General features: G+C 39.2%; 1 protein-coding gene across 3 annotated transcripts in view; it reads left to right on the forward strand.

Moving 5' to 3' along the window:
• Positions 1–9,886: 9,886 nt before the first annotated feature.
• The window catches only part of ptch1 (patched 1), a 53,170-nt gene continuing 39,041 nt past the window's right edge, over positions 9,887–24,015 (forward strand). The window contains exons 1-5 of one of the 3 annotated variants that reach the window (XR_008909509.1): positions 9,887–10,433; positions 11,363–11,555; positions 22,201–22,390; positions 22,473–22,542; positions 23,498–23,589. Coding sequence is in view for 2 of the 3 variants with exons in the window: in XM_056772560.1 (XP_056628538.1) it covers positions 10,266–10,433; positions 11,363–11,555; positions 22,201–22,390; positions 22,473–22,542; positions 23,498–23,589 (713 nt within the window). In the remaining variant the exon portion in view is untranslated. The remainder of the gene's footprint in view (positions 10,434–11,362; positions 11,556–22,200; positions 22,391–22,472; positions 22,543–23,497; positions 23,590–24,015) is intronic. The other 2 variants (XM_056772560.1, XM_056772561.1) reach the window with 2 other exon arrangements.

Here is a 24,015-nt window from a genome sequence, read left to right on the forward strand (position 1 = left end):
TTTGGATGGAGTACATAGAAGTTTTATTGTTTCTTTGGAGCCAACTTTAGCGACATGTCCTGCATTTTCTCAGCCATTTACTCTTTCTGATAACTTGTCACATGTCCGCCTTCGGGGATGCAACGTCTATTTTAATCCTCTGTATTTTTCATCATTCATATCTAAATGTAGTTTAAATTTGTCAGCGTGTCCACACTATTCATAAAGAAATCATTTCCTAATGCTCTCTATCGAAATGTCTCCGGCATCCAAGACAGGGACAAATAGAGTGCCGTCGTGCTTTTCAATGTAGTTGTACAATACTTGAACATTCTCCAAGCTACTTGAACTAAATCCATCCCCTTTATGCCTCTGTCTTTGTTTCTCTCCCAGGCAATTATACAACCACAAGCACACACTTGAAAAGCACTCGCTGATCGTCTTGAAGTGGGGTCTATTATAGAAAGACACAGAGCTTGAAGCTGTATACAAACGCACTACAAATATGTAAAAGCGAAAATGAGAAAGATTTACTTCACAAACTATGCTTAAATATTTATAAATATTCACATTTTAGGTTGGCATCCCATTGAGAAAGCAACTGTGACGGCAATGATTTAGCTCAGTGAGCTACATCGCCAAATTCAAGTGTGACCTGAATTGGACGGGCTGGTCTCTTTTGTCCTGCATTGAGATGGAAAGACTAGACGGAGGAAAAAAACATATTTACAACTAAACCAGTGCTCATTATGCCGGGACCCCGTAGAGGGTCCTTTTGTTTGTGGACTTGAGCTACAATAAACACATCAAGCATCCACTACAATCTCTCTGTTTCTGTCCTCCATCATCAAAAGCCTCAATGGGCTTCAGCCTGATTTGATAAGCAAACAAAACTCAAAGACCTCAGTGAAAAACCTGCTGGTGTTGGCATTTTGGAGTATTATGATACACTTTTCCCTTCACTTCTGGGCACAAGCAGTGACATGGTTGGGGATGGTTTTGTGCACCATTAGGGACCAACAGCGATGCACAACAACAAAGCTCTCTGACAAAGTAACCGCTCAGCAGAACCCAATGTTCACTTATCTGGCACGCACCGCAGTGGATAGTTACATCAATCTTTTGACTTTGAGAAGGACACAATTCTGTCTATAACATTTAAACCTGGTTCAAATGTTTCATTTAATTACGTTGTCTTTGTTTATTCAACCTCATGTTGGTTTACACCCAAATGATTTTTTTTAACAAAAGACCAAGTTTAAGGGATTTTTCACCCAAATTAAAAATCCTGTCACCTTTGAATCACTTTTCTGGTTCAAAATATCTTTAAGACTCTTTTCTTTTCTGTGGAAGTTGCCTTTTCATGTTTGCAGTGGTTTTGTATCCATACAATGGAAGTCAATGGGGGCCGATGTTGATCAGTTACCAGTGTTCTTCAAAATATCTTCTTTTGTGTTCTGCTGAAGGAAGAAAGTCATACAGGGTTGGAACGACATGAGGGTGGGTAAATGATATAAGCTTTTTCATTTTTGGGTGAGTTTTTTTATTCAGCAGGATGCTTGGTGGTGGTGTTTTTATGCAATGAAGAATATAAAAGTTCTAGTGAATAGTTCAGACTGGTTATTCCAAGTGTTCTGAAGCCATACAATTGTTTTTGTGAGTCACAATTCACTGAAAATCTTTCACTTTTCTTGTGTGTAAAACAACATTGTCATACTCTCACCCTATTAGTAAAGTAGAGCATGTATACGTCGACATTCAAAAAAAATCAGAATGATGTAGATGTTCAGTTATGTTGTAGATGTTAAACGTGTTAGTGTGCTTATTAAAGGTCAAGTGTATGAAATTGAGCAGCATCTAGTGGTGGGGTTGCAACCTGCACCCAACGGCTCACTCCACCCCTCTCTTTCAAAGCACTACGATGGCTGTCACAGGGCTAAGATGTCGTTGCATTTTCGCTTCATGGCCAAAAGCCCGAAACGTGCTCTGTAGAGTAGTTTGTCCATTAAGGGCTACTGTAGAAAAAATATGGTGAATTCCATGCAAGGGGACATGCGGTGTGTGTAGATAGAAATCGCTCATTCTAAGGTAATAAAAACACAACACTTCATTATGTAAGGTTTTATACACATCTGAAGACATAGTTATGTATATTACATTTCATTTCTGCAATAGATCCTCCAAAACACACTGCAACGTCTCACAGCTCTGATTCTCACATCATTACCACATAAGGGAACTGTTTGGGAACACAAGGTATGATCCTCTCTCTCTCTCTCTCTCTCTCTCTGTCTCCTTCTTTGTGTGTGGCCACTCTGCAATTAAATAATTTTCCTAGCCAATTGCCACTATACAAGACATGCTTGGATTTTGAATTATTGTTAAATTGATCATGATTTTAGGCACACTTTTTTCAAGCTTTTCATAAAAAAATGCATTTCATAAAAATAAAAGATTTTTTAAAGTATCTCATCTTAAATTAAAACTGCAAGCATAAGTTGTTTAAAGCAGATTTACATAAAGTAGCCCACCACTTTCCTGACTTTACATCATTTTATCCAATAAGCTACTGTTTTTTATTTGATCCATCCACAGAAAGACATTAAACAGCACAGTAAAATGCCAAATGACCCAACACAGCAATATTTGATTGTTGACACCAAAAGAAATGGAGCCATGAAGTAGAACTTAAAACAGTTGATAACTCAAAAATATTAGTCACATTGACTTGCAACACATTAAACACATGTATAAACGGATCCAAGTACTCAGTGACTTGGGACTGCAAAAATATACTCATGTGTGTGGCCATAAAACAACAAATATTATACTTTCTTACAGACTCTCAGAAGTTCATTTCAGCACGTTTGGGTCAAGTTTGAACACTGATACCAGATAGCAAGCTGAGCATAGAGGCCCAAGAGCCATGTAAACTAAATAGGCCTTGGTGTGTGGTCTCCTACCTCCCCAAACTTTTTCCGGGGAGCTTGCTCTCTTTCCTGGGCTCCAAAGAGAAAACACTGACACAATAACTGGAATGTTCCTCTTCAGTTTACCAGTGAAACCATGTGTGTCTATTATGTTAAACAAGGGCGCAAACACAAACATGTCAAGCTTTGAAGGTTTAATGATTAAATATGTGCTTGTATAGTAGATTAATTTCTTATATGGACAGTTAATGTGTATTTTAAATCCCTGAAGCAAAAACACCATGTTTTTATAATCAAATTATGTCTGTTTGTGTTTTTCTCTGAATGCTCATCAGGCCCATTTGACGGCTTTAAATTTAAGAGATCCTTGCTGCATGAAAAGTAGCATTTTAACCGGATATGAAGTCACAAACAATCACAAGAGGATGTCTGTCTTAATCAAGAGGATGACCATAATTCTGAGCTGTGTTTGTATAAACTGCCTGTCAGTTATAATACTCATAATTTCAGTAAAGATGCTTTCAACTGGCTTGAAATAAACACACACAAAGAGACTAACATGACCAAGAGTGACTTTTGGTCATATAAAACTGACTACATATTTTAACGTGTTTTTCTCAGATTGTTCATCATAGAAAATTATTTTATGTATATAACAGTAAATCACAAATTCCATGTGAGGGGTCCCGCAGTGTATGTACATACTGTAGATAGAAATAGCTCATTATAAGGTAAAAAACTGCTTCATTATGTGAGGTCTTTCTTCAACTCTGAAGACATATGTATATTATATTGCATTTCTGTCAATAAATGTTCCACAAAAAACTCATTGGACCATTAAGACTTGACCAATTTGTGAGAAAGCAGCTAAATCTGTATTTTCCCTTTATGTCATGGCATTTTCAAAGTGAAAAGTAAGTTATTAAACATTAATATTTATGCAATCCTCTGGTTTGTTGTCTGAGGAGGTACTTGAGTCAAACCTTCGCGGCTGTGCACGCATGAGACCAAACAGTGTTAAAAACACAGATGTATAGCACTCAGGGGTGGCAGTTGATAAACTTGTTACTTCAGCTATTTCCTTCAAAGCAGTACAGCTGAATATCAATCGAAAATGTCAGAAGTCTTGAAAGATGACTGAAGAAGGCCAGTATTCTTCTGGTGGGGCCCATGCAGAATTTCCATTGTGCTTAGAGAATGAAAAAAGACAGGCATCTGCTTAATAAATACAAATGTAAGAAGTGTTTATTTTCCCAAGATTTTCCTCTCAGTCGCTGCACACGTGCAAAGACCACAGCAGCACATGTGGCCATAAGTCTTCTCGAATGTTGTGTTTGACAGTCGGGAATAATCACTTTCATAATACAAACAAGTTCTGGCACCATCCCGCTCTGTATAAGCTTTCTGCCCAAAAGACAAAAGGTACTTGAGTGAAGCATTCCAGGTGCTCCACTGAATCTTGATACACCCCATTGGAGATAAACTTGACCTAAGACTCATAAGTGCATACGTTCTCATAATGATCAATGCGATTTTAAATGATTAATACCTGGTTTTAAAGGAAGCTCAAATGTTATAGGATCTCTTCAAGTCATCTTACTTTTATAAATATAGATTCAAGGTGGATATCAGTCCATCGGATTACTAGCTCATGTTAGATGATAGAAAAAGGTACCTCAAAACATATACAAAATGCACCTTATGTCTTTGGATAAAAGTGTGTATCAAACTTATAATTGTAAATACAATTGAACTGACTCATAATACCAGAAGTACATGGTATAAATGATAATACAAAATGATGCAATCTGGCATAAATCATAACCCAACGAGGAACACAATAACAATGACCTGCAATACGTGATTTACAACTCAATGGAAACAATGATATTTTCCTTGTTTTTGCTGTACAGTGTCACAAGTAATATGCAATAATTTATGTTCTCTTTCATTGGCAAATGATATAATGTAAGCCACACATGTCCAGTGGTGCAACGAAAGGTTTGGTGTTTCTCACTGATGGTTTAGACTACATTAAAAGAGACACATGAACTTGCAAGGCAAAGATTGTATATCTCTTTGGCTTGTTACGATAGTGTTGTTTGACAAGCTACGAATGACTTTACTTGGACATACCACACAGATGTCCGAGAACAATTTCATGTAATAAAAGATGGAAAGAGGAAAGTGATAGAATTTTAGTCGTACCTAAAATGCTTTAAACATTTAAAGGAATGGATATTTTAAAATTTCATGATAATTCACTCACTCACACTCATCCAAACCATCCCTGTGTTTATATCTTGCATCAAAAAAAAACAAATTGAGGCGCATGAGGAAAACTATCTAAGATTCTTATCCATGGATAAGATATTCTGGACCTTAACGGGGGACTGTTGGTTAAAAGGTCAAAATTTCAGTTTCATCGCAGCATCAAAAGGTTCTATACAACACCAGCCAATAAATAAGGGTCTACAAAACTATTAGTCATTTTCCAAGAAAACTATAAAATGATATACTTTTTCAACATAAACAATATATAGCTTGCACTCCCTCTGCGATTTGTGGAATCTGGAAATATGGAAACACATTTGTATCCCGATTATAGGCAACAGAGAGAGAATATAAGGTTAACATCATTTCTATGAAAAATGTGCTTTTTGTAAAACAATTTAATAACTAAAAGAAAAATCTATTTGGGGAAATACTAATGGCTGATGTTGAAAAATCAATGAATCACTTTTATTGTAACAATTCCCAAATACCACACAAAGAGTTAAAAGGACACAAAGGCCATTAAAATGATGAAGCCATGCTGTGTGGCATCCTTCTTTCTATAGCTATCATTTTGTTTCATTCTCAGACAATGTCATCAAAATATCACGTTGCAGCTCCTGATCCCCTCAGACTTCAGACTGGACCTCAACATCTGCACCACACCTCTTCTTATTTCTCACCCAATCTCAAGATCGATAAATGATGTATTTTTCTCCTAAATGATTTCATAAGTGCTAACAGGCACTGGAAGTCACTAACTATTGTGTTCTGAGGAAAGATTGAGAAGGCCGTAAATCTTAAAGCCAGGGTGATTTCACAAAGCTTTGCGTTTCAGTTTTGTGTATAAACACAACACGTTTTGAAAGCAGGTGGGTGAGAAGGATTTGATTGTTTGTTTGACATTTTACAAAATGGCACGATGAAGGAACAGGAATAAAGATGACATAGCAAAGAAATATAAATAACTAATGGAGTGCGGAATTTTTGTGCCTGCTTCGAGTGTATAATCCAAGCATTGCCTGTGGTAAATGACTACAGATGTCTCTCAGTCATATGTCAAAAGAAATGGTAAACACAATGAATAATATGTCAGAGGCCGAAAACATCAGATTTTATTTAACAGGAAGACGTATTCGCATAAGCTCATAAATGCCAGTGATGCACATGGTTCTCTTTTAAGTGGGACGTCTTAAATTTTTGGTGCTGGCGTGCATATTAAGCGCATAACCATAAATGATGTCATTTTAGTGACAGCTCACATCGATGATGTGTAGAACAGATGCCATATAATTTTGGCAAGGTCTGAATAGAAAGACTTAGTTTAGAATGATATAATAATAATACAAGATTTTCAATAAAACCTTAGAACACAGCTTGTACATTCAATGCAAATAAAGGTTTAACGTTTTAAATAAAGGTTTCTTTATAGAGACAATATGCCAGTCATCTCAATCAACTGCAGGGCTTTGTATATGAAACATTTTTTTGGCTGTCAAGTGAACTAAAAGCAATAATCATGATGCAGCCAATGAATGCACTTCTATTACAGCCAGCTGTGTTTATTTTATAATTGCCAATCTGAAAATGTGAAGCTTTTCCAGGAACAGAGGGTTCTTTAGGGCTTGAAGCCGGAGAGCTGTGCGCTAGCTTTAGGTATTTTGCATATGGAGCCACGTTGTCACTCTCAAAACCTTTGCTTTCGAAAAGTAATGCAGCGTTTCATTTAAAACCGAATGACAATGAACTTTAATGTGGTCGTAGTGAGATTTTAAAAGTATCAGGTCCTCTTTGTAGTGGTTGGTGGATTGGGCTTGATTTGCTGAATGCTTAATATTTTTATTGAAAAGTAAAGAAAATCTGTTTTAGTGTATTTTGTTCTTCAACAACGTTTCAAACGCGAGACTGTGGTTTGCATCATGAGCCTTATGGGACACTCACAGCTGTGACGCAACACCATTTCCAAGAACCTCTCGTGAGGTATAGAAATTATTCTGTAATTTTGTAAATAGTTAATAAATGCATGACTTTCTGTGTTCAGGGACGCTGGGGAGCTACTCACAGTTGTCTTTTTAATGAACAACATGCAAATGAGAATGGAGCGATTTAAGATTTGTATGGACACTACAACAACTTGAGACTGGACTTTTATGGTGATGAAGACAAAACACAAAGATCATAGCATACTTAGAAATGTTTGAGAACGTGGGTTTGAAAATGAATATTGCTAAGGCAAAACACAAAAGGAATTTCAGATCATGGTTAACTTGACACTTTTTTGTACAATTTTCATTGCTATGGATAGACGGTATATTACTGTATAATTCATAACACATTTTCATCGATTTTTTTCTCATTCTGTAAACCTATCGAGAACAGAAAGTTGACCATGTCAAGCATGAGAAGCAAGCACGTTTAACGTTGTAAAGAAGTCAGAATGCATGAAACACCGCAGCACAACCCCTTCTGCTAAATCATTTTGCACATTCTGTATTTTTATTTCTCAGGCGGGAAACTGCCTATAAAACGTGTGGTATAGGCACAAAGAAGATATAAATACTATGCAAAACAGACAAATATTAAAGTCATAATTCACCAAAAAAAGAAAATTCTGTGGTGATACCAAACAATGGTGATACTCATTCACTTCTATTGTATGGACACAAAACCATGGGTGATGGGTACCTCCGTCATTCGGTTACCGACATTCTTTAAAATATCTTCTTTTGTGTTCTGCAGAAGCAAGAAAGCCATACAGGTTTGAAATGACAAGAGTGTGAGTAAATGAGAATTTTCATCTCTGGATGAACTCCCTCTTTATGATCCCTGAACACCCAACAGTATTCAAACATAATGCGGAAAATATCAATCTAGCATTGCACCAACAAACACATCATCTCTCTCATTTCTCCAACCCAAAAAGAATTCACGCAATTCTGGATTTTACCTTTAATTCACAAAAGCACAGACCAAAACGCTCCACCCCTGAAAACATCCAGCAGCCTCCACACAAAGGTAAATAGCCGTTTTTTATGAAGTGCTCTCCTTTCTTCAGTGTCACACTGATTATACAAGAACCACACAATCGCAGAGGAAATTGGAGAGTGTAAACACTGGCAGAGAAGTGCTCAGAACTGTCAAACACATCTGTGTGATTGAGCACAACCTTGTGCTACAGAGTAAACAAGGAAAAAGTCATGGGTACATCATAGTAGTGGGAACCATGGCAAACGAAAAGACTGCTGGGACGGACTGAGCTCAAGACAGATCATATAGCTTCGAATCCAGCGGAGGAAGTTAATGACTAGTGGACCATTTTTTTCTGAAGGAAAATAATATGGCTGTAATAATTTCCTTATGGCGGGGTGGGATAGGAAATGGATTCTTCATAATGTTGTATCTCATTTTCTTACTAATGTCAGAGCTTCCTCCCGAGCCCCCAACACTGATGATATCACCACTCCAGTGATTGTTCAGTGTTTATATAGCACCGTATAGCTGCTTATATTTGCATGATTCCGTGATGAATAACATATTTCGCATTTACATAGAAGATTCAAGAATGCGGTATAAAGCTAATTGGGACTATCAGCTATCAGATTCTCAAGTTATTAAATGGTTTTATGAGTGTTTTGCATAGCATAAAAGTGATGTCATGTTTACACAACATACCTAATGAAAAAGGGCAGCAAGACAAGGAATTCCCATGTTTTGGCACAGAGTTGTTTAAAACTGTAACCCACCTGTGCTCTATAAAAGACAACTCTTATTAATTGCATTTTTCCTTTGCCCTGTAGCCAGTACTCTCAGTATGGCCAATATCCAAACTGCCCAGCTGGTGCTGTGAAAAGGGAAGTAGATACAACAAGTAGACAATTACAAACAATTCTGTACCGTCTTTAGTGCAGGACTTGAATAGATCCTTGTTAATTGGCATTATTTATGTACAATCATTGTTATTCTACATGTTTTTTTTGCTACACAAAATAAAACTATGCATTCTCGTAAAAATGATTTGCGCGCGCGCGTGTGGTGCCTATAGACTCACTGATCTAGGTGGCGCTGGCGCTCTGTTGCCTTTTATAAGTGCTTTGTGCTTTGGTTGTCACCTATTTGTAAAGCGAATAGAAAAGCAAAGAACACCTGCGACTGTAATGTATAGTGTAACATGTTTTTATGAGCTAGTGTTGAAACAACAATTTGACGACAGGATAACCGATCTCCTTACTGCTAAGAATTGCCCTTTGAACTGTTTACATCTTTTACAAAAGCGAACAAATTGTTGCAGAAGAAGCTTAAAAAATCGCATGCGCTAAGGAAGAAAGAAAGAAAGAAAGAAAGAAAGAGCGCAACGAAGTTGTGTCCCCATTTGCAAACCTCTCCTGCGTGCTTTTCTTCTCTTAAACCTTTCTTAAAGTTCTTCGAAAACCTTCGACTTTGACCCAGTGCTCCGGACCCTGCGAAAAGTGTGTCTTGCTTCTTTAAGACTTCCCTGAAGTTTGAGATGCACACACGAGGGCTCTCGGCTTGGGTGGTCTCTCTACTTTGGTGAGCTGTTGCTAAGCAGCTAATAATAGTCGTGTTTGCTGAGTAATTTTTGCCCTTCTGGAACCAATCAGATCCCAGGAACTCCGGCCATCTGACAGCCCCGGAGGCGGGATTTCGAGTCGCTCTTTGCCACGCCCCTCCCTCCTCTGTCTCCGAATGGAGAGCGATCTTTTTTCACATCTATTGAATCTCTCAGAGATCGCCTTGTTGCGCGGCCTGAAGAGGGACCACATAGATCACAGAATGCTTCAACCGCCGAGAGATCGACGTTTCCATAGCATCCACTTCGCCTTCTGAGACCACAAACTTTCAAGGAGACGGCGTGAAAGTGGGGAATTGTTGGAGACCTCCAGATTCGCGAAATGTTGGAATGGAAGGCGCAGACTCTGACTCGCCGCCTCAAACAGGAGAATGAAGTGCTTCGCGGATCTGGGATCAACGAGAGAGAAACTTGGATTTCTGCGGATATCACGAAACGCTCACGGGGAAGTACACTAGCGCGGATAACGAGAAGTTCGGCGCAGACTTTGCAACATGGCCTCGGCTGTTAATGTCTCCTCCGAGCAGGAAAACAGAGACCCCGATCGGCCGAGGATAACGCTGAGAAATAGGGGGAACTATCGGACCGCCGCAGCGGATTTGGAGTATTTGCAGCGGCCGAGTTATTGCGATGCCGCCTTTGCATTGGAGCAGATATCAGAGGTGCTTTACATTCGTCCCGTTTGCGTTTGGAATTTGGTGGGAATAGTCTGACAAAGTGGCCAACTTTATTGAAGTCGCTAGGTAACGGGATAGCAACGATGGGGGTGTCCTGGAGAAGAGAGCCTAGGCATGAAGCAACCTGTAACTTCTCACGAGAATCCTTATAGCGTGTGTTCTCCGTTATGTTCTCATGCCGTTTTTCAAGATTTAGCATTCATTTATTTTAACAGTCAATCATAATAAACCATAAAGCTCCACCTAACTTCTTTCAGTAAATAAGAAAAACATTGTGAATGGTCTGCGGTTTAGGTTTTGAAGTAGCCCACTGCACCCCAACACACTGATTGAACCCCCTGGATATTATTAGGATAGGATCTACATGGGGAGTAGTTCTCGTCCTGCTCCTGAACCATCCATGTGGCTGCCCTCTTCCGTTCACAAATATTGTCGTAGCTCCCTCTGTGATGGCTGCAGCACTTTTCAAATCGCATCACGTATCGTCCCTTCAGCCATGGCACCCACGTGCATCGTCAACATTATATTACTTGAAATAATGCATTTTTTTTCTAATAAAATGTCTGAAATATGCAGTATGTCACATTGCCGGCATGTGTAGTCTTGTCTATGCATTGATCTCCTATTTAAAAGCAAGAGTAGTGCAAGTATCTAGAAGGTACTTTGAAGACCTCGTGGGGGGTGTTGTCACGTATAAACCCAGTATTTCATTTGTGTTTACATTTCTTTTAAAGAAAGAATGTGGGCTATTACAAGTCACAGTTATATCGGGGAATTGTGGAACTTAGCTCCTGAGAATTCCTATTCATAGAAAACCTATTTAACATAATATATCGATTAAATTGAGTTTCCTATTTTATTAACAAAGCTGTAAGGTAATTCAGAGCTAATATTTCGTTTTTCTTGTATCGTAGGGGAAGGCGACTGGGAGGAAAGCACCGCTGTGGCTGAGAGCAAAGTTTCAAAGACTTTTGTTTAATCTTGGCTGTTACATACAGAAGAACTGTGGAAAGTTTTTAGTTGTGGGCCTTTTAATATTCGGAGCTTTTGCTGTTGGTTTAAGGGCAGCTAATCTGGAGACGGACGTGGAGAAACTCTGGGTAGAAGGTAAGAAAACATTTCATTATTTAAGATGCTGCTCGTACATTTTCCCGCAAGTGACCCGAAGCGGTGGGTGGGGTGGTGTGGGGGTCTGTCGTGTAAGTTAGTGGTGTTGTTTATTGTATAGAGGTCTGGCAGAAATCCAGATTAAACGTGAAAAGTGTGTAATTCGGTTCGAATTGGCCGTTTGCGCTCACGAATGCGTTTTGCTTGCGGAAAACATGGAAGCGCGCGACAGTCGGCGGCGCGCGCGGATTGTTTGTAAGTCGGATACATCGGTTTACTTTAGAGTACCGTGAGTGTATTTAACGGGATTTTTTTGTCAAAGCCGCCATTTTGTGTGTGTGTGTGTGTGTGAGAGTCAGTATGTGTGTGTCTGCCTCCAGCAGTTGAATCTGATCCGCGCTGCTCACAGAGCCTGTGTGTGGTCCTGTTTTGGACAGTTTTCAACTTTCCAAAAAGATTTGTCTCCGAGTTTCGCGAGCGCACTACATGCGGGAACACACACCAAATCCAACAACTGACCACAGCGCATAGATAGTCACAGTAAATTTCGAAGAAAGTTGTTTATTTTATGAATAAGACAATTGTGAGATGTTGGGGCCGTAGTGTGGGTGGTGATTTTTAGGGGGGAGGGGCAATACCCCCTTTCTGCTTTGATCTACATTCCTGCAGTTTAAGAACCTTTGATATGATCATGGAGGATATGTTGACATTCCTTATAAATTATATTCCAGTGATTATTATTATATTAATTGACATTACTAGGACAAGTTGGCATTTTAAGGGTTTTTTGTAAATAAACCATGTTATTATACAGCAGTGGAGTTATATCAAATTTTTATAAAAGATGCCAAGAGTTTGTTTAAAAATGTCCTTTTCGTAACCATAGTCCAAAAATCATCCATGATATTCATTTTGCTTCTACTTGGCTTAAATTTGAGATGTTTTGTTTACGTTTTTGAATTTCTTTTTGCTTCTTTGTAGCAGGCATTTTTTTAACCAAAGCATCTCAAATACACTTTGAGTATTTAATAACATTGATATGTAATAAACATGATATAAAGTGTTTTACGTTGTTTACATTATATATCCATATGCAACAAGTGCAATGTTTCTGTATTTACAGCCACTTATATAAATCACGTTTCTTGGCATTTTGCGTCCTTCTCTATATTAGCTGTGACTCTTCTGTGTTCTGTGTATTCATTTTTGTTCATTCTTGTCACAAACACTTTGTTCAAACACCTCTTTATCCTCTTTATAGTTTTATCTTTGGTGCTTCCTTCCACGTTTCCTTTTCAAGAAGCGCAGGGGGTTTGCAGATGAAGTATGACAGTCGGTTGCCGGACACACACTCACTCGCACCTCAGTTGTTCCCATGTCGAGGCGCATGACAGCTTCCAGATGCAGTAACATTGAGATCTGTTTGTTTAGATTAAACTCCACAGCTGAGGGATAGATTAGTTCTGGCTGGCCAGGTTCTGCACTGGGACATGTTGGCCCAACGTCCATTAGGATGCGTGTTTATGTTTCGTTTGGAACAGTCTTTTGCTAGCGACCTCCAAATGACCCTTCGGTGAATCTGTTTCTCTTACTCTCGCTTAAATTCAGCTTGAATGGGATTCAGTGTGATCTCATGTAGTCTTTCATCACTTGCCATTGAGGACTGTGCGGTCTAACCCCTACAATTTGTTTGGTTGCTCTACAGATTCGTAGCGTTGCATGATTGATGTAGAAATGTTGTCAGTTGTGCGAGTCACTTGCTGTATCCTCTCACTGATCCGATATAATGTAGGAAAATTAATGTTTTAGACTGTGTAAACTTTGCGGACAATGAGGTTCATTTGAAGATCTGAAAAAGGAAATGGGCAAATATACAGTTACAGTATATAAAAGCACAAATAACCCAGCGCAAAAGTGAGAAAACTTAGAGACACCCATTTAACACATTGGCAGCCAAAGTTATGTATACAAAAAAATTCTCCAAAAGTTCAAGGTGTTATGACAGACTATCTACATAGGCTCTACGTTTTTAAAGAAAACACCAGCACAGCCTGAATTTAATTAAAACATTTTCACGTAAACATTTGCCTTCCTGTACTCGTTCCCCTCCTGGTTGCTTTCGAGAGGAACTGCTCTTGAAGTGAAATCATTGAGATATCAGGATTCAGGCTGTCCCATTCTCTTCTGCAGGGTAGGAGGGGTAGCGTGAGGCTCGGGGCCACAAGGCTGTGTCCCTTAGGACCTGAGGTCATCGTGTGGAGACTCCGCTATTTAAAAGCTCATCTGATACCGGCTACATGACCCGAGTGCAGAGTGAGGGGTTCCAGCTTAGAGCCACAGATGATGAGAGAGGGTTTGCTAGATGGCACAAACTGGACAAATTACTTGAACAGTTTCATGCCACTTAATGATTCATTTCTCCAGCAAAATATTTTATGTTCCCAGCAGGGGGCAGTGTGAATTTATTAGAGATTAGTGATCAATATGCAATATTACTGGGTACTGTGGATACATATAACTTATTCTTGTTTAAAACAGATTTTGTTCCGTTACGTCTTTTTAATGCAAGTTTCCAGTTTTATGAATAGTTTCTAGTATGCTGCTGCTCTCTGTGTGTGAATAGAGCCTTTTCAGATGTTTACTTCTGCTGAAGTGCTTTTCATCGCGGTTTGGCTCTCAGCAAGTGAAATGAACACGAAATGTAAGCTGAAGTGTCATGACATTCAACAGGTGAGGACATTGACAAATGTTTCCACTACGAAACATGAGGACGGTTAAGAGTTAACCTTTTATATAATATGGAGGAATTCTTAACCAGCATGGCATATTGGGAAGAAGTCCCTTTTTTAATATAGAGGATGTGGCTTAAGAATGTGGCCTCCCTGCTATGTGGTGAGGAGAGCGGGATCTAGTGGAATTCGCCCTGTTTTGATGTGCTTGAGAAGGCTTGGACACACATGGCTGAACTGTAAGAGATGTATGTGGAGCCCTAGGGGCTTTAGGCTTCTGGTTTGAAGTTTGGCTAACCCAAGCTGCTAAGAGTGTGCGCTGCATGCTTAATCCTCAACTCTCGAGCATTGCTTCATGTTTAACCAACATATTCAAACTAAAGAGACTGAAGTATGTTCACAATTCGATTTTTACTTTTGTAGTAAATGTGAGGAGGGCTTAAATTGCAATTCTAAAGTGCTTGAGTGTTCCCATGCGGATGCGGGTGTTTTAAGTGGTTGTTTACTGGCCATGTGGTTCTTTTTTGGTCCAGATATGGCTTGGGACTTACGTTTATCGCAAGTTAACAGGATATTTGTCCTTTTTTTCATGTGCCAGGCAAAAGTTATACGTTAGTAGTAGGGCTGTTTAATGATTAATCGCGATTAATTGCATCCAGAATATAAGTTTGTGTTTACATATTATACGTCTGTGTACTGTGCATATTAATTTTGTATTTATTAACACATACATGTATATATTTTAGAAGAATATAAAAATGAATACATTTTAAATATTATTTAGATTAAAAAAATATATATATACATGCAAATACGTTCTTAATAACTACATTTATGTGTACATGTCCAAATAAATATGCACAGATATACTGTATATTATTATGTAAACAAAAACTTTTATTCTGGATGCGATTAATCACGATTAATCGTTGAACAGCCCTTGGTTGTAGTACACCTTTTCCCAACAAATGATGCCTTGTAGTATTTTAAAGTTTTGTGCCACCAAAATACAAGGCGATTCACGTTCGATTTTTGTGTTCAAATATTGATAAATAGAATGTAACCTGAAGTTGTAAAACTGACAAACATGTGTGGAAGACACAACCTAATGGAGCAAGTCCCATCCACAGCCAACATCCAGACAGCAATTCCTGTGTTTATATTCCGCATACCTCTACTTCGTGTTATTCAAAAAAACAGAGACACCGAAATGACGGAAAAGACTCTCTCGCTTCCCTCACTTTTCTTCCGAAAGGTTGTTACTGCACTTCAGTCACCCCCCACCCAAGCTCCTCTCCTCACCCTGACACACACACACACTCACACACCCCCCTTTCACTTGGGAGTCCAGCCCTGGGATGCCAGATGTATTACAGAGTGAAGCGCAGCAATGTAAACACTGAGTCCTGCCATGGATGCCGGGTGGTCCGGCCCTCCTCCTCCTTTCGCCCTCCCTCTCTCTGCGGCCGAGGGGCGGAGGACTTGGCGAGAGGGGGAAGGGAAAAGAAGGAAGGAACGTAGTAGCTGAAGTGTTATTTGTGTTTTGGCTAAAACAACAGTTTTTGTGCAGACAGTTCCTTTGTGACATACATCATTCTGTGCATCTGAAGTATAAACAAAGTCGAAAACTTTTCGACTATTTTGGGATGCTTTGCAAAAGTCCTTATGCTTGTGTTATTGAAACTTTAAAACATGCATGTTTTAAGTTGTTTGCTGTTTGCTTTTATAATTTAATTTATCAGCCTGAAAGATGGAAATTGATCGTTCTTAAGTGTTTTTCACAGCAGTAGTGTTGTTGCATTTGTTGAAATTGACATTGCAAATTATGTAAGCAATATAACTTAAATATTTTGATATGAAATGTCGATTCATTACATAGTTTTTGCATTCTGATTCAGATATATCGTATTCCCAGGTACCTGTTGATTTCCATTTCTATCCGTTATACAGTTTAATTATAATTCTGCAGTCCAATTTTTGCAAAACGTCAGAATCAAGTACTCCTGAGAATGGTAAAATAACAAGTGACATTATTTTAAAGAACCCTTGCTAACTGGAAATCAGGAAAATGTCCCAGTGATATCTTATTTTGCTGGAACGCGCTGAGTGTTTGGGTAGGTGCGCACACAGAACCACCCCCCAACCTCGAGGGTGCATGAACACACACACACTTTTCGCCGTGCTTTTTGTTGCGGTGCGATCAAGTTCATTTGAATAGTTTTTTCTTAAGAGGAAGGGACCTGAATGAAGCCAGCAACGTGGAAAAATCGACCCATTCAGGCCCCTCTGAATGTACATCTCTGGATTGCAGTAAGCTGTATTTGTAGGCAGCGGACTGCTAAATACATCCATTTTTCGTGGTGCAGATCTGGACAGGTGATTAGCATAATTAGAGGAGAGCAGGCCATACATATGGTAATGTGGTGTGGAGTAAATGGCAGCTGCGGTGTAAAATTTGTGTCAGGGGTCGAGCTGGCTGCTTGGGGGCATTGTGCTACAGCTGCGGGTCAGGGACTTTCTCTCTCTCCCTCGGTCTTCTCTCGCTCACTTTCACTTTACTGCGCTCTCACCCTTCGTATCCCCTCCGTGAATGTAAAAGTGCTTGGTGGAGGTCAGCACATGGACAGCCGTTACAGGACCTAGCGTGTATACAGGACCTTAACTGGAGGTGCTTTGTTTGCGGAAATGCTTGTGTGAAAGTACAATATCGTTTAAAAAAATTGTCTCGGGATTTGTGCAACCAAGCCCTAGAATTTCGGTAAACGAAGGTAAGCGGTGGGTTTAGATGCAGGTTTGGGGTCAGCGTTACGTGGAAACCAAGGAGTCGTGGTCAGGGCTATGGTTTGTGCCTGGATTTGTGTCCGAAGGAGAGAATTCATGCCGCTTTGACCCCATGCAGAAACTTCCTTGCAAACCACAGGGGGTCTCTCTGAGATGGAGTCTAATCCAGCTAATCCTGCCCGCAACACAGTCATAAAAACTGCCTCCCTGTGCCGGCATTGCCACACACAGCCCCTTCCTCCAGCCCCCACCCAAAAAAGTCCTTCACGGGCCACCATAACCCACACCATCACAGAGCAGCCCCAGTGACTCTAGCCACGTGATTGGTGTACTCGGTGGGATGAAGTATAGTGGGCGGTAGTTGAGTTAGCAGTAGCATGGAGTTATGTCAGGCTCTTGAAGGGCTTGAGTGCAGTGGTTGTGGTGGGGGGAGTGGGTGGGGCGTTTCTTTTGTACGGAACCCCACACACCCCTCTGAAACAGGCCACTCAAAAGCCACTCTGCGGCTGAATGGTGAGAATAGCAATGCGCTGCTTGAAAACTCGGGGCAATGGAGGAGTCCTTCCAATGGCAGCTCCCCCTGTTTGTGAAAGGGAGGTTCAAGGGTTAATGTTATGCAACAAACTGAATGGACCCAGTGGAGGCACCAACACACCGACATGTACACCAGATTCACGGCCGCCCTGTTGCTCTTCTCACTGAGAGAAATCGTTCATCAAGGCTTTAGCACAGACCTCTGTGGGATAAAGGCAAATGTGAAGCGATCTGGGAAAACCCACCATATGATGAAATTGTACATATTCTGATACCATATATTTAATACCATGGGTTTGACACCTTTCCAAATCAGTTTTTATTTTGTTCTTACCTTGTATGTAACAAAAGTTATGGCTATCTGAAGTCGGCTGACCGCTGTCGTTTTCAGGAACAGAATTTGGACAAAAACAGTTTTAAAGAAAATAAAAGCACAACGGACAAGTATCACAAGTAAAACTACTTACTCTATTAACAATGTAATAACTAAAAAAATTCCTAGTGTTGAAATGTATAAAAATACTTTATAAAGCCATATGAATAAAACGAAAGTAATGAGAATGATACTGGCCACACTTAAAGAACAAGAGCTCTGTCAGGAGCGCTAAGAGCAATGCATCACTACACAAGGAGACTAGCAAACTTTTCCCTGAAAAGAGGACACCAACTAGTTGGTTGTGAAGTTAGTTTTCCGTAGTTTTTTATGGGCATATAGTGTTTGAACTTTTGATCACTCCTGACATGTTTCGCGATCGCTTTCTGGAGATGTATTGAGCAGCTGCCCATCGGGACTCCCGGTGCTCTAGACGGCGAGGTCCGCCATATCACGATTACGTTGTTTAAAAAACTTTGCATGTCGTTTACACAGGATTGGTGGGAAATATGCATTGATAAACCTTCGTTCTACATTTTAAGGGGTTTTAACTTGGATAGGTGAATTGTCTGTGTAACGTTGGTGTAAAGAGAGCGAAAGTTATGGCTGATTTTTGCAGCCCTGAATTGCATGTCTTTAAAAATCAGCTTGCCACAATAAGTATCTATTTTTCAATATTAAACAAGTGAATTTGACAAAGAATTTTCAGATGTGATACACATGATATTATAGAATAATAATTTACAGAAAACCCAATTTTGACCAAAAAACTTTAAACTTATTTTTTGATATTCCTGAAAATGACCCAGCCCGACATCCGATGGATTTTCCCAGAACGCATCACAAATATGTTTCGGTTTTACAGTTAAGAACATACGGTGTCTAATTTTCCTACCCTATCGCCATTGTCCTTCTGAAACCTCAAATGTCCAAAAAAAAAAACTTGATTAAATACTGTGTTGTCAAAGTTGACAAGTAGTTTTTAATACTTTGTACTGGGTAGATTTTGCAAAACCCAGTGACAAACAAAGGGCGACTAATAATTATAATTTATGGCAAAAATCACAAAATATGATGATACAAGGTTTCAGAAGGACAACAGTGTTATGCTTATTTGTTTTTAGGCATATCCCAGCTGTTACACCAAGTTGAATTTAGTTTTTTTGTCATCAAAGTTGTGACGTCACCTCTGGGTTTGTTTTGTTATAACGTATATGTCTAGAACAAGTTGCTTTTTTTGACTTAAGGTCATTCACACCAAGGATGATAACTATAAAGAAAAAGTTTGAAAGAAAATCTAAATTAAAGTGAATAACAGAGTTCACACCACAACTTGGCCTATAACAATACCAGTATATATTTGCATACAATGAACACTTAAACATTGACAGCCAAAATCTGTCAAATCCAAAATCAATATCTTTACATTTTAAGGGCTTTACATTTAGTATGCGAAACAGCAGCACACAGTTTAGAAAAAAAACAATGTTTATGTTCTTTTGTGTGGATGCTTATATAAATATTGTTATCGTCAAAGTTATTGTTGTGAATAGTTTTACTAGATTGTGTATAAGATTTACAGTATACATTTGTCCAGCAAAAAGGAATCAGTGTGGACCTGCTTTGAACCTAACCAGGACTTTTTCCTAAGATATGCCCCCCAAGATCATAACTGGAAATTCTGCTGGTTTTCCAAAACCCATAAAACACACCTGCAGTCTTGTTTCAATGAATTTAGCGCTTGCTTTTGTTCTAATGTATGTGTGTTCATCTAGCAGATGCTTTTACCCAAAGCTACAGGAAAGCTAAACTCTCTCGCTCTCTCTCTCTGTCTCTCTCTCACACATACCTTCACGGACAGACATTTTATTTTGTAGCGTGGGTGTTCATTTCACACCTGAGGCAAAACCATTTGTGACCTGTAAGTCTCTAAAGAGGTGTACTCCAGGGTTCAGGACATAATATGACGTTTCATGGTGTATAGGACTCTTTGTCTGTAACGTGAGTGACACACATTGTTGTGGCTCCTTCCTGTTTCCTCCGTAAATCTTGGCGTACATCAGAGGATCCATTCATGACGTGAAGGTGACTCGGTTCACGTTAATCCAGAGGAAAAACCTTGATTGAAAAGCTGACATCTGAGGTTGTTTCATCCTTGAAACACGTCGGTGTTCCCAGGGCTTCGAAATCAGGAACATGTTAAGCTTGTTTGGGATGTAATCAACCTGGTACCAATAATCATGTTGAAGTAAAGCTCAGACTCGCTTAAAGCTGCAATTAATGAAGGATATTATAAACATGGCCTAAAACAAGATCAGATGTACATTTTGGGCCAGGAAAAAAGAAATCCATTGCATTGGTATAATGCTTCTAGACGTTTCCCTCCGTCGTGAATCTTTTTCTCGGGCTGGGTGGTCTGCCCTGAGAAAAAAGCATGGTTAGTTTCAGCTTTAATACAATTACAATGGTTTGAAAATATCCAACCTATGTCCGTCTGGTGAATTGAAAACCATTGTTAAATTGGATTATGGCTTATAAATTCTAACAGATTGTTTTACACAGCCCTTCCCCCAGAGTTGAAATAGGTTAATGAGAAAAAGACATTGTCTTGCTTTAGTTAAATGGCATGATGAATGTTTCATTGTATTTGACCGTTCAGGACATTTTAATGGCTTTGAACTCTCAGGAAGATGAAATGGCTGTGAAAAAATGTTTTTGTCGTAGCCGTTTCACATTTTATTTTCTATATGTGCACATGTGTTGCAAAAATGTAAGCGCACAAGTTGTAGTTGGTGAAGTTCTTACATCCAACAAGGTGCAAAATGTGTTGGGCTTTAAACTTGCTGGTGTAACTTCTTAGAAAAATATAAATAATCACAAACACATGTTTCTTATGTCATTTTTCTTTGTGAATGTGACTGGAAGTGAGGTCAAGTTCAAAGCAAACTCTGAAAGTGACCTTATTTTAGTTAAAGGTCAAATGTCATTGGGGTACAAGATACCTTAAAGCACTTGTGTTAAAGGGATACTTCCCCCAAAAATTAGAATTATGTCATCATTTACGAGTTGTTCAAAATCTGTATAAATTTGAGTATATGAGTAAATGATGACATAATTTTCATTTTTGGGGGAAGTATCCCTTAAACAACACTTCATTAAATGGATACATTCACACCAAAATAAGAATTCTGTCATCATTTATTCACAATCATGTCGTTTTTCTTCTGGGGAACACCAAAGAAGATATTTTGAGAAATGGTTTTGTGTCCCCACAATGGAAGTCAACGGAGGCCAGTGTTGTTTGGTTACCAACGTTCTTCAAAATATCTTCTTTTTTGTGCTTTATTTCATCCAAGTTTTGAATGTCATGAGGGTGAGTAAATGTTTCAAGAATTGTTGACTCTACTATCCCTTTAAGCATGAAAACATCTTGAAAATATTTTACATTTACCTTGAACAAGTTGCGATAGGTGGCCATAAATGAACCCTTCTCCGTTTCAACACAGCGCACCGAAGAAATACAGTAGATGATTTAGTATCGCTAGGTTGATTGTGAGGAATGAACAGATTACCTGTACGAGACCGTATTATTTATTACCTGCGTTACGTGGTGGCACTGAGTAACTGTGAAGCCTTTGTGAACCGTGTGGCCTGCTTCTCAAGGGTGCTTGATCCTGGAAACGGAGAAGTCTTCTATTCTCTGAGGTCAGGTAAAGAGCGCGTGAAGAACGTTTGAGAGGCAGACTTGGACGCCGTTCAGCGCTGCTCTGTAAAAGGCCGCTTTTGTAGCCGGTTCTGCTCAGATGTGCCACACAAGGACTCCGCTGGCCGAATGCAATAAAGCAGACGGTTCGCGCTCACAAATGCTTTTTCACACATGCTCGTAACTCATAAGCCGTGGGATTGAGAGCTGTGAAGAAGACCGCAGGTGTTGAAGGGTACAATGAAAGGCATTTTGAAGCGAAGTTAACAGGACAGGTGGGAGCCGGTACATGTGTTAGCACAGATTTCATCGAGGCTGAACGATATAATTGATTACCTTTAGACTTTTGCTTGACCCTGTGCGATAAAGCTGAGAGTTATGATTGGTTGTCACTGTGCTGAGCTAAGTGAATTATTTGTGACACGATAATGTGATCCTTTTCTACACGCCAATATAAAATGGCAAACATGTTTTTTTTTACCCACGACACATTCAGCAAGGTGTTTATGTCACTTCCTTTTACAGTGGGCGGCAGGGTAAATCAAGAACTCAAGTACACACGGCAGAAGATCGGAGAGGAGGCCATGTTTAGTCCTCAGCTCATGATTCAGACGCCGAGACAGGAAGGTGCTAACATTCTGACGGTGGAGGCGCTAACGCAGCACCTCGACTCTGCCATTAAAGCCAGCAGAGTGCACGTTTACATGTATAACAGGTAACAGCACAACGATTTACATGTTAATGATGAATTGTATTTGTTATTAGTGTTTGATGCACCTTCTACTGTGTGTTTTCAGGCAATGGAAATTGGAACATTTATGTTACAAATCAGGAGAACTCGTCACAGAGACCAATTTTGTTGACCAGGTAAGGCAGTAGAGTGATTTTTAGTTTACTTATCTTTTTAATACTGGTTTAGTAGAAATGTATAAAATGGTTAGTTCCAGTACTTGATTCTGATTTGGTTCAATTTAGTCTCAATTTTGTGTAGCACTGTGTGCATCATGCTTAGCAATGTAAATTTAACATTCTGTTGCTGTTCACTATCGACTTGGGACTTGAAGTTTTAAGTGATTTCTCTTCCTGAAAGTTGCATTGATACATATTTTTTGGCTTTAATGTTTGTATTGTGTGAGGTGTACATTGACATAACGTAACTGAAGTTGTCTGTTATCTTACTATTCTATAGACAACTTTTGGATACTGGTACAGCAGCACTTCTGGTTTCATTTTTTTTTTTTTATCTTGCAAATGTACTTAAAGTGGTAGTTCACCCAAAAATAAAAATTCTGTCATCATTTATAACCAAACAGTGGCGGCACCCATTAACCTCTATTGTATGGACACAAAACCAATGCAAGTGAATGGGGCCCAGATGACGACATTCTTCAAAATATCTTCTTTTGTGTTCTGCTGAAGTCATACAGGTTTGAAATGACAAGGCGAAAAATGATAACAGAATTTTCATTTTTGGGTGAACAATCCCTTTAAATCTTAAAGATATTTGTTTAACATTTTGATTCGGTTATGAATGTTCTGGTGGTCGTATTCTGTTGAAATGCTTATGTAGTGTTGAAAAAAACTGACACAGGGAGTTCTGGACCAGCCTTGCTTGTATCTTTCAAAGTGGTCTGTTCATAGTGCATAGCTTGTGTATCAAATTTTTGATGGTATGCATAGTAAGACTAGCTGTAAAAATATCTATAATTGTCTGTCTTGTACTTAGTTTCTAAGTAAAAAGAATTTGATGAAATCGATGACAAATACTTGTGAAGGCACATTATCAAAGATCTGTGATATTAACACTGCATCTATCTTTTAGATTATAGAGAAACTGCATCCATGTCTGATCATCACTCCTCTGGACTGCTTCTGGGAAGGTGCTAAACTGCATGCAGGGTCAGTCTACCTCCCGTAAGTTACACCGTATTTGTTTGGAGCCTGTTATATTTTATCCTTTGATCACTTTAAATCAGCTTGACTCGCCAGAAATGCACATTGTTGAAACACTGAACAAACTGCTTTCTGTGACTAGAGAACATTTCCTATCAAATGAAAGCCCAGCAAACATTGCAACATATTTTTTCTTAAAGCACTGCAATAAAATATTTTAGATAGCAGTGAAAGGGAATTTCAGCATGTTTGTTGGATATACTTGTGCTTGTACAGTCTTCAGTGGCGTTCTCGGTCTGAAGGCTGTCATTGAACTTCACACACTTGAGGCCTCACACAATTGTTCCACTTAAATGCTGCAAATGGCTTCTTGCAGCTCGGTTGACAACCACCAAGCCTGCAAACGTTTTTTCTGCACTCCTTCCATCCTCTCTCTCTCATCATGGA

This window comes from Triplophysa dalaica, chromosome 18, assembly GCF_015846415.1.
Source record: "Triplophysa dalaica isolate WHDGS20190420 chromosome 18, ASM1584641v1, whole genome shotgun sequence".
NCBI classification, from domain to species: Eukaryota; Metazoa; Chordata; class Actinopteri; order Cypriniformes; family Nemacheilidae; genus Triplophysa; species Triplophysa dalaica.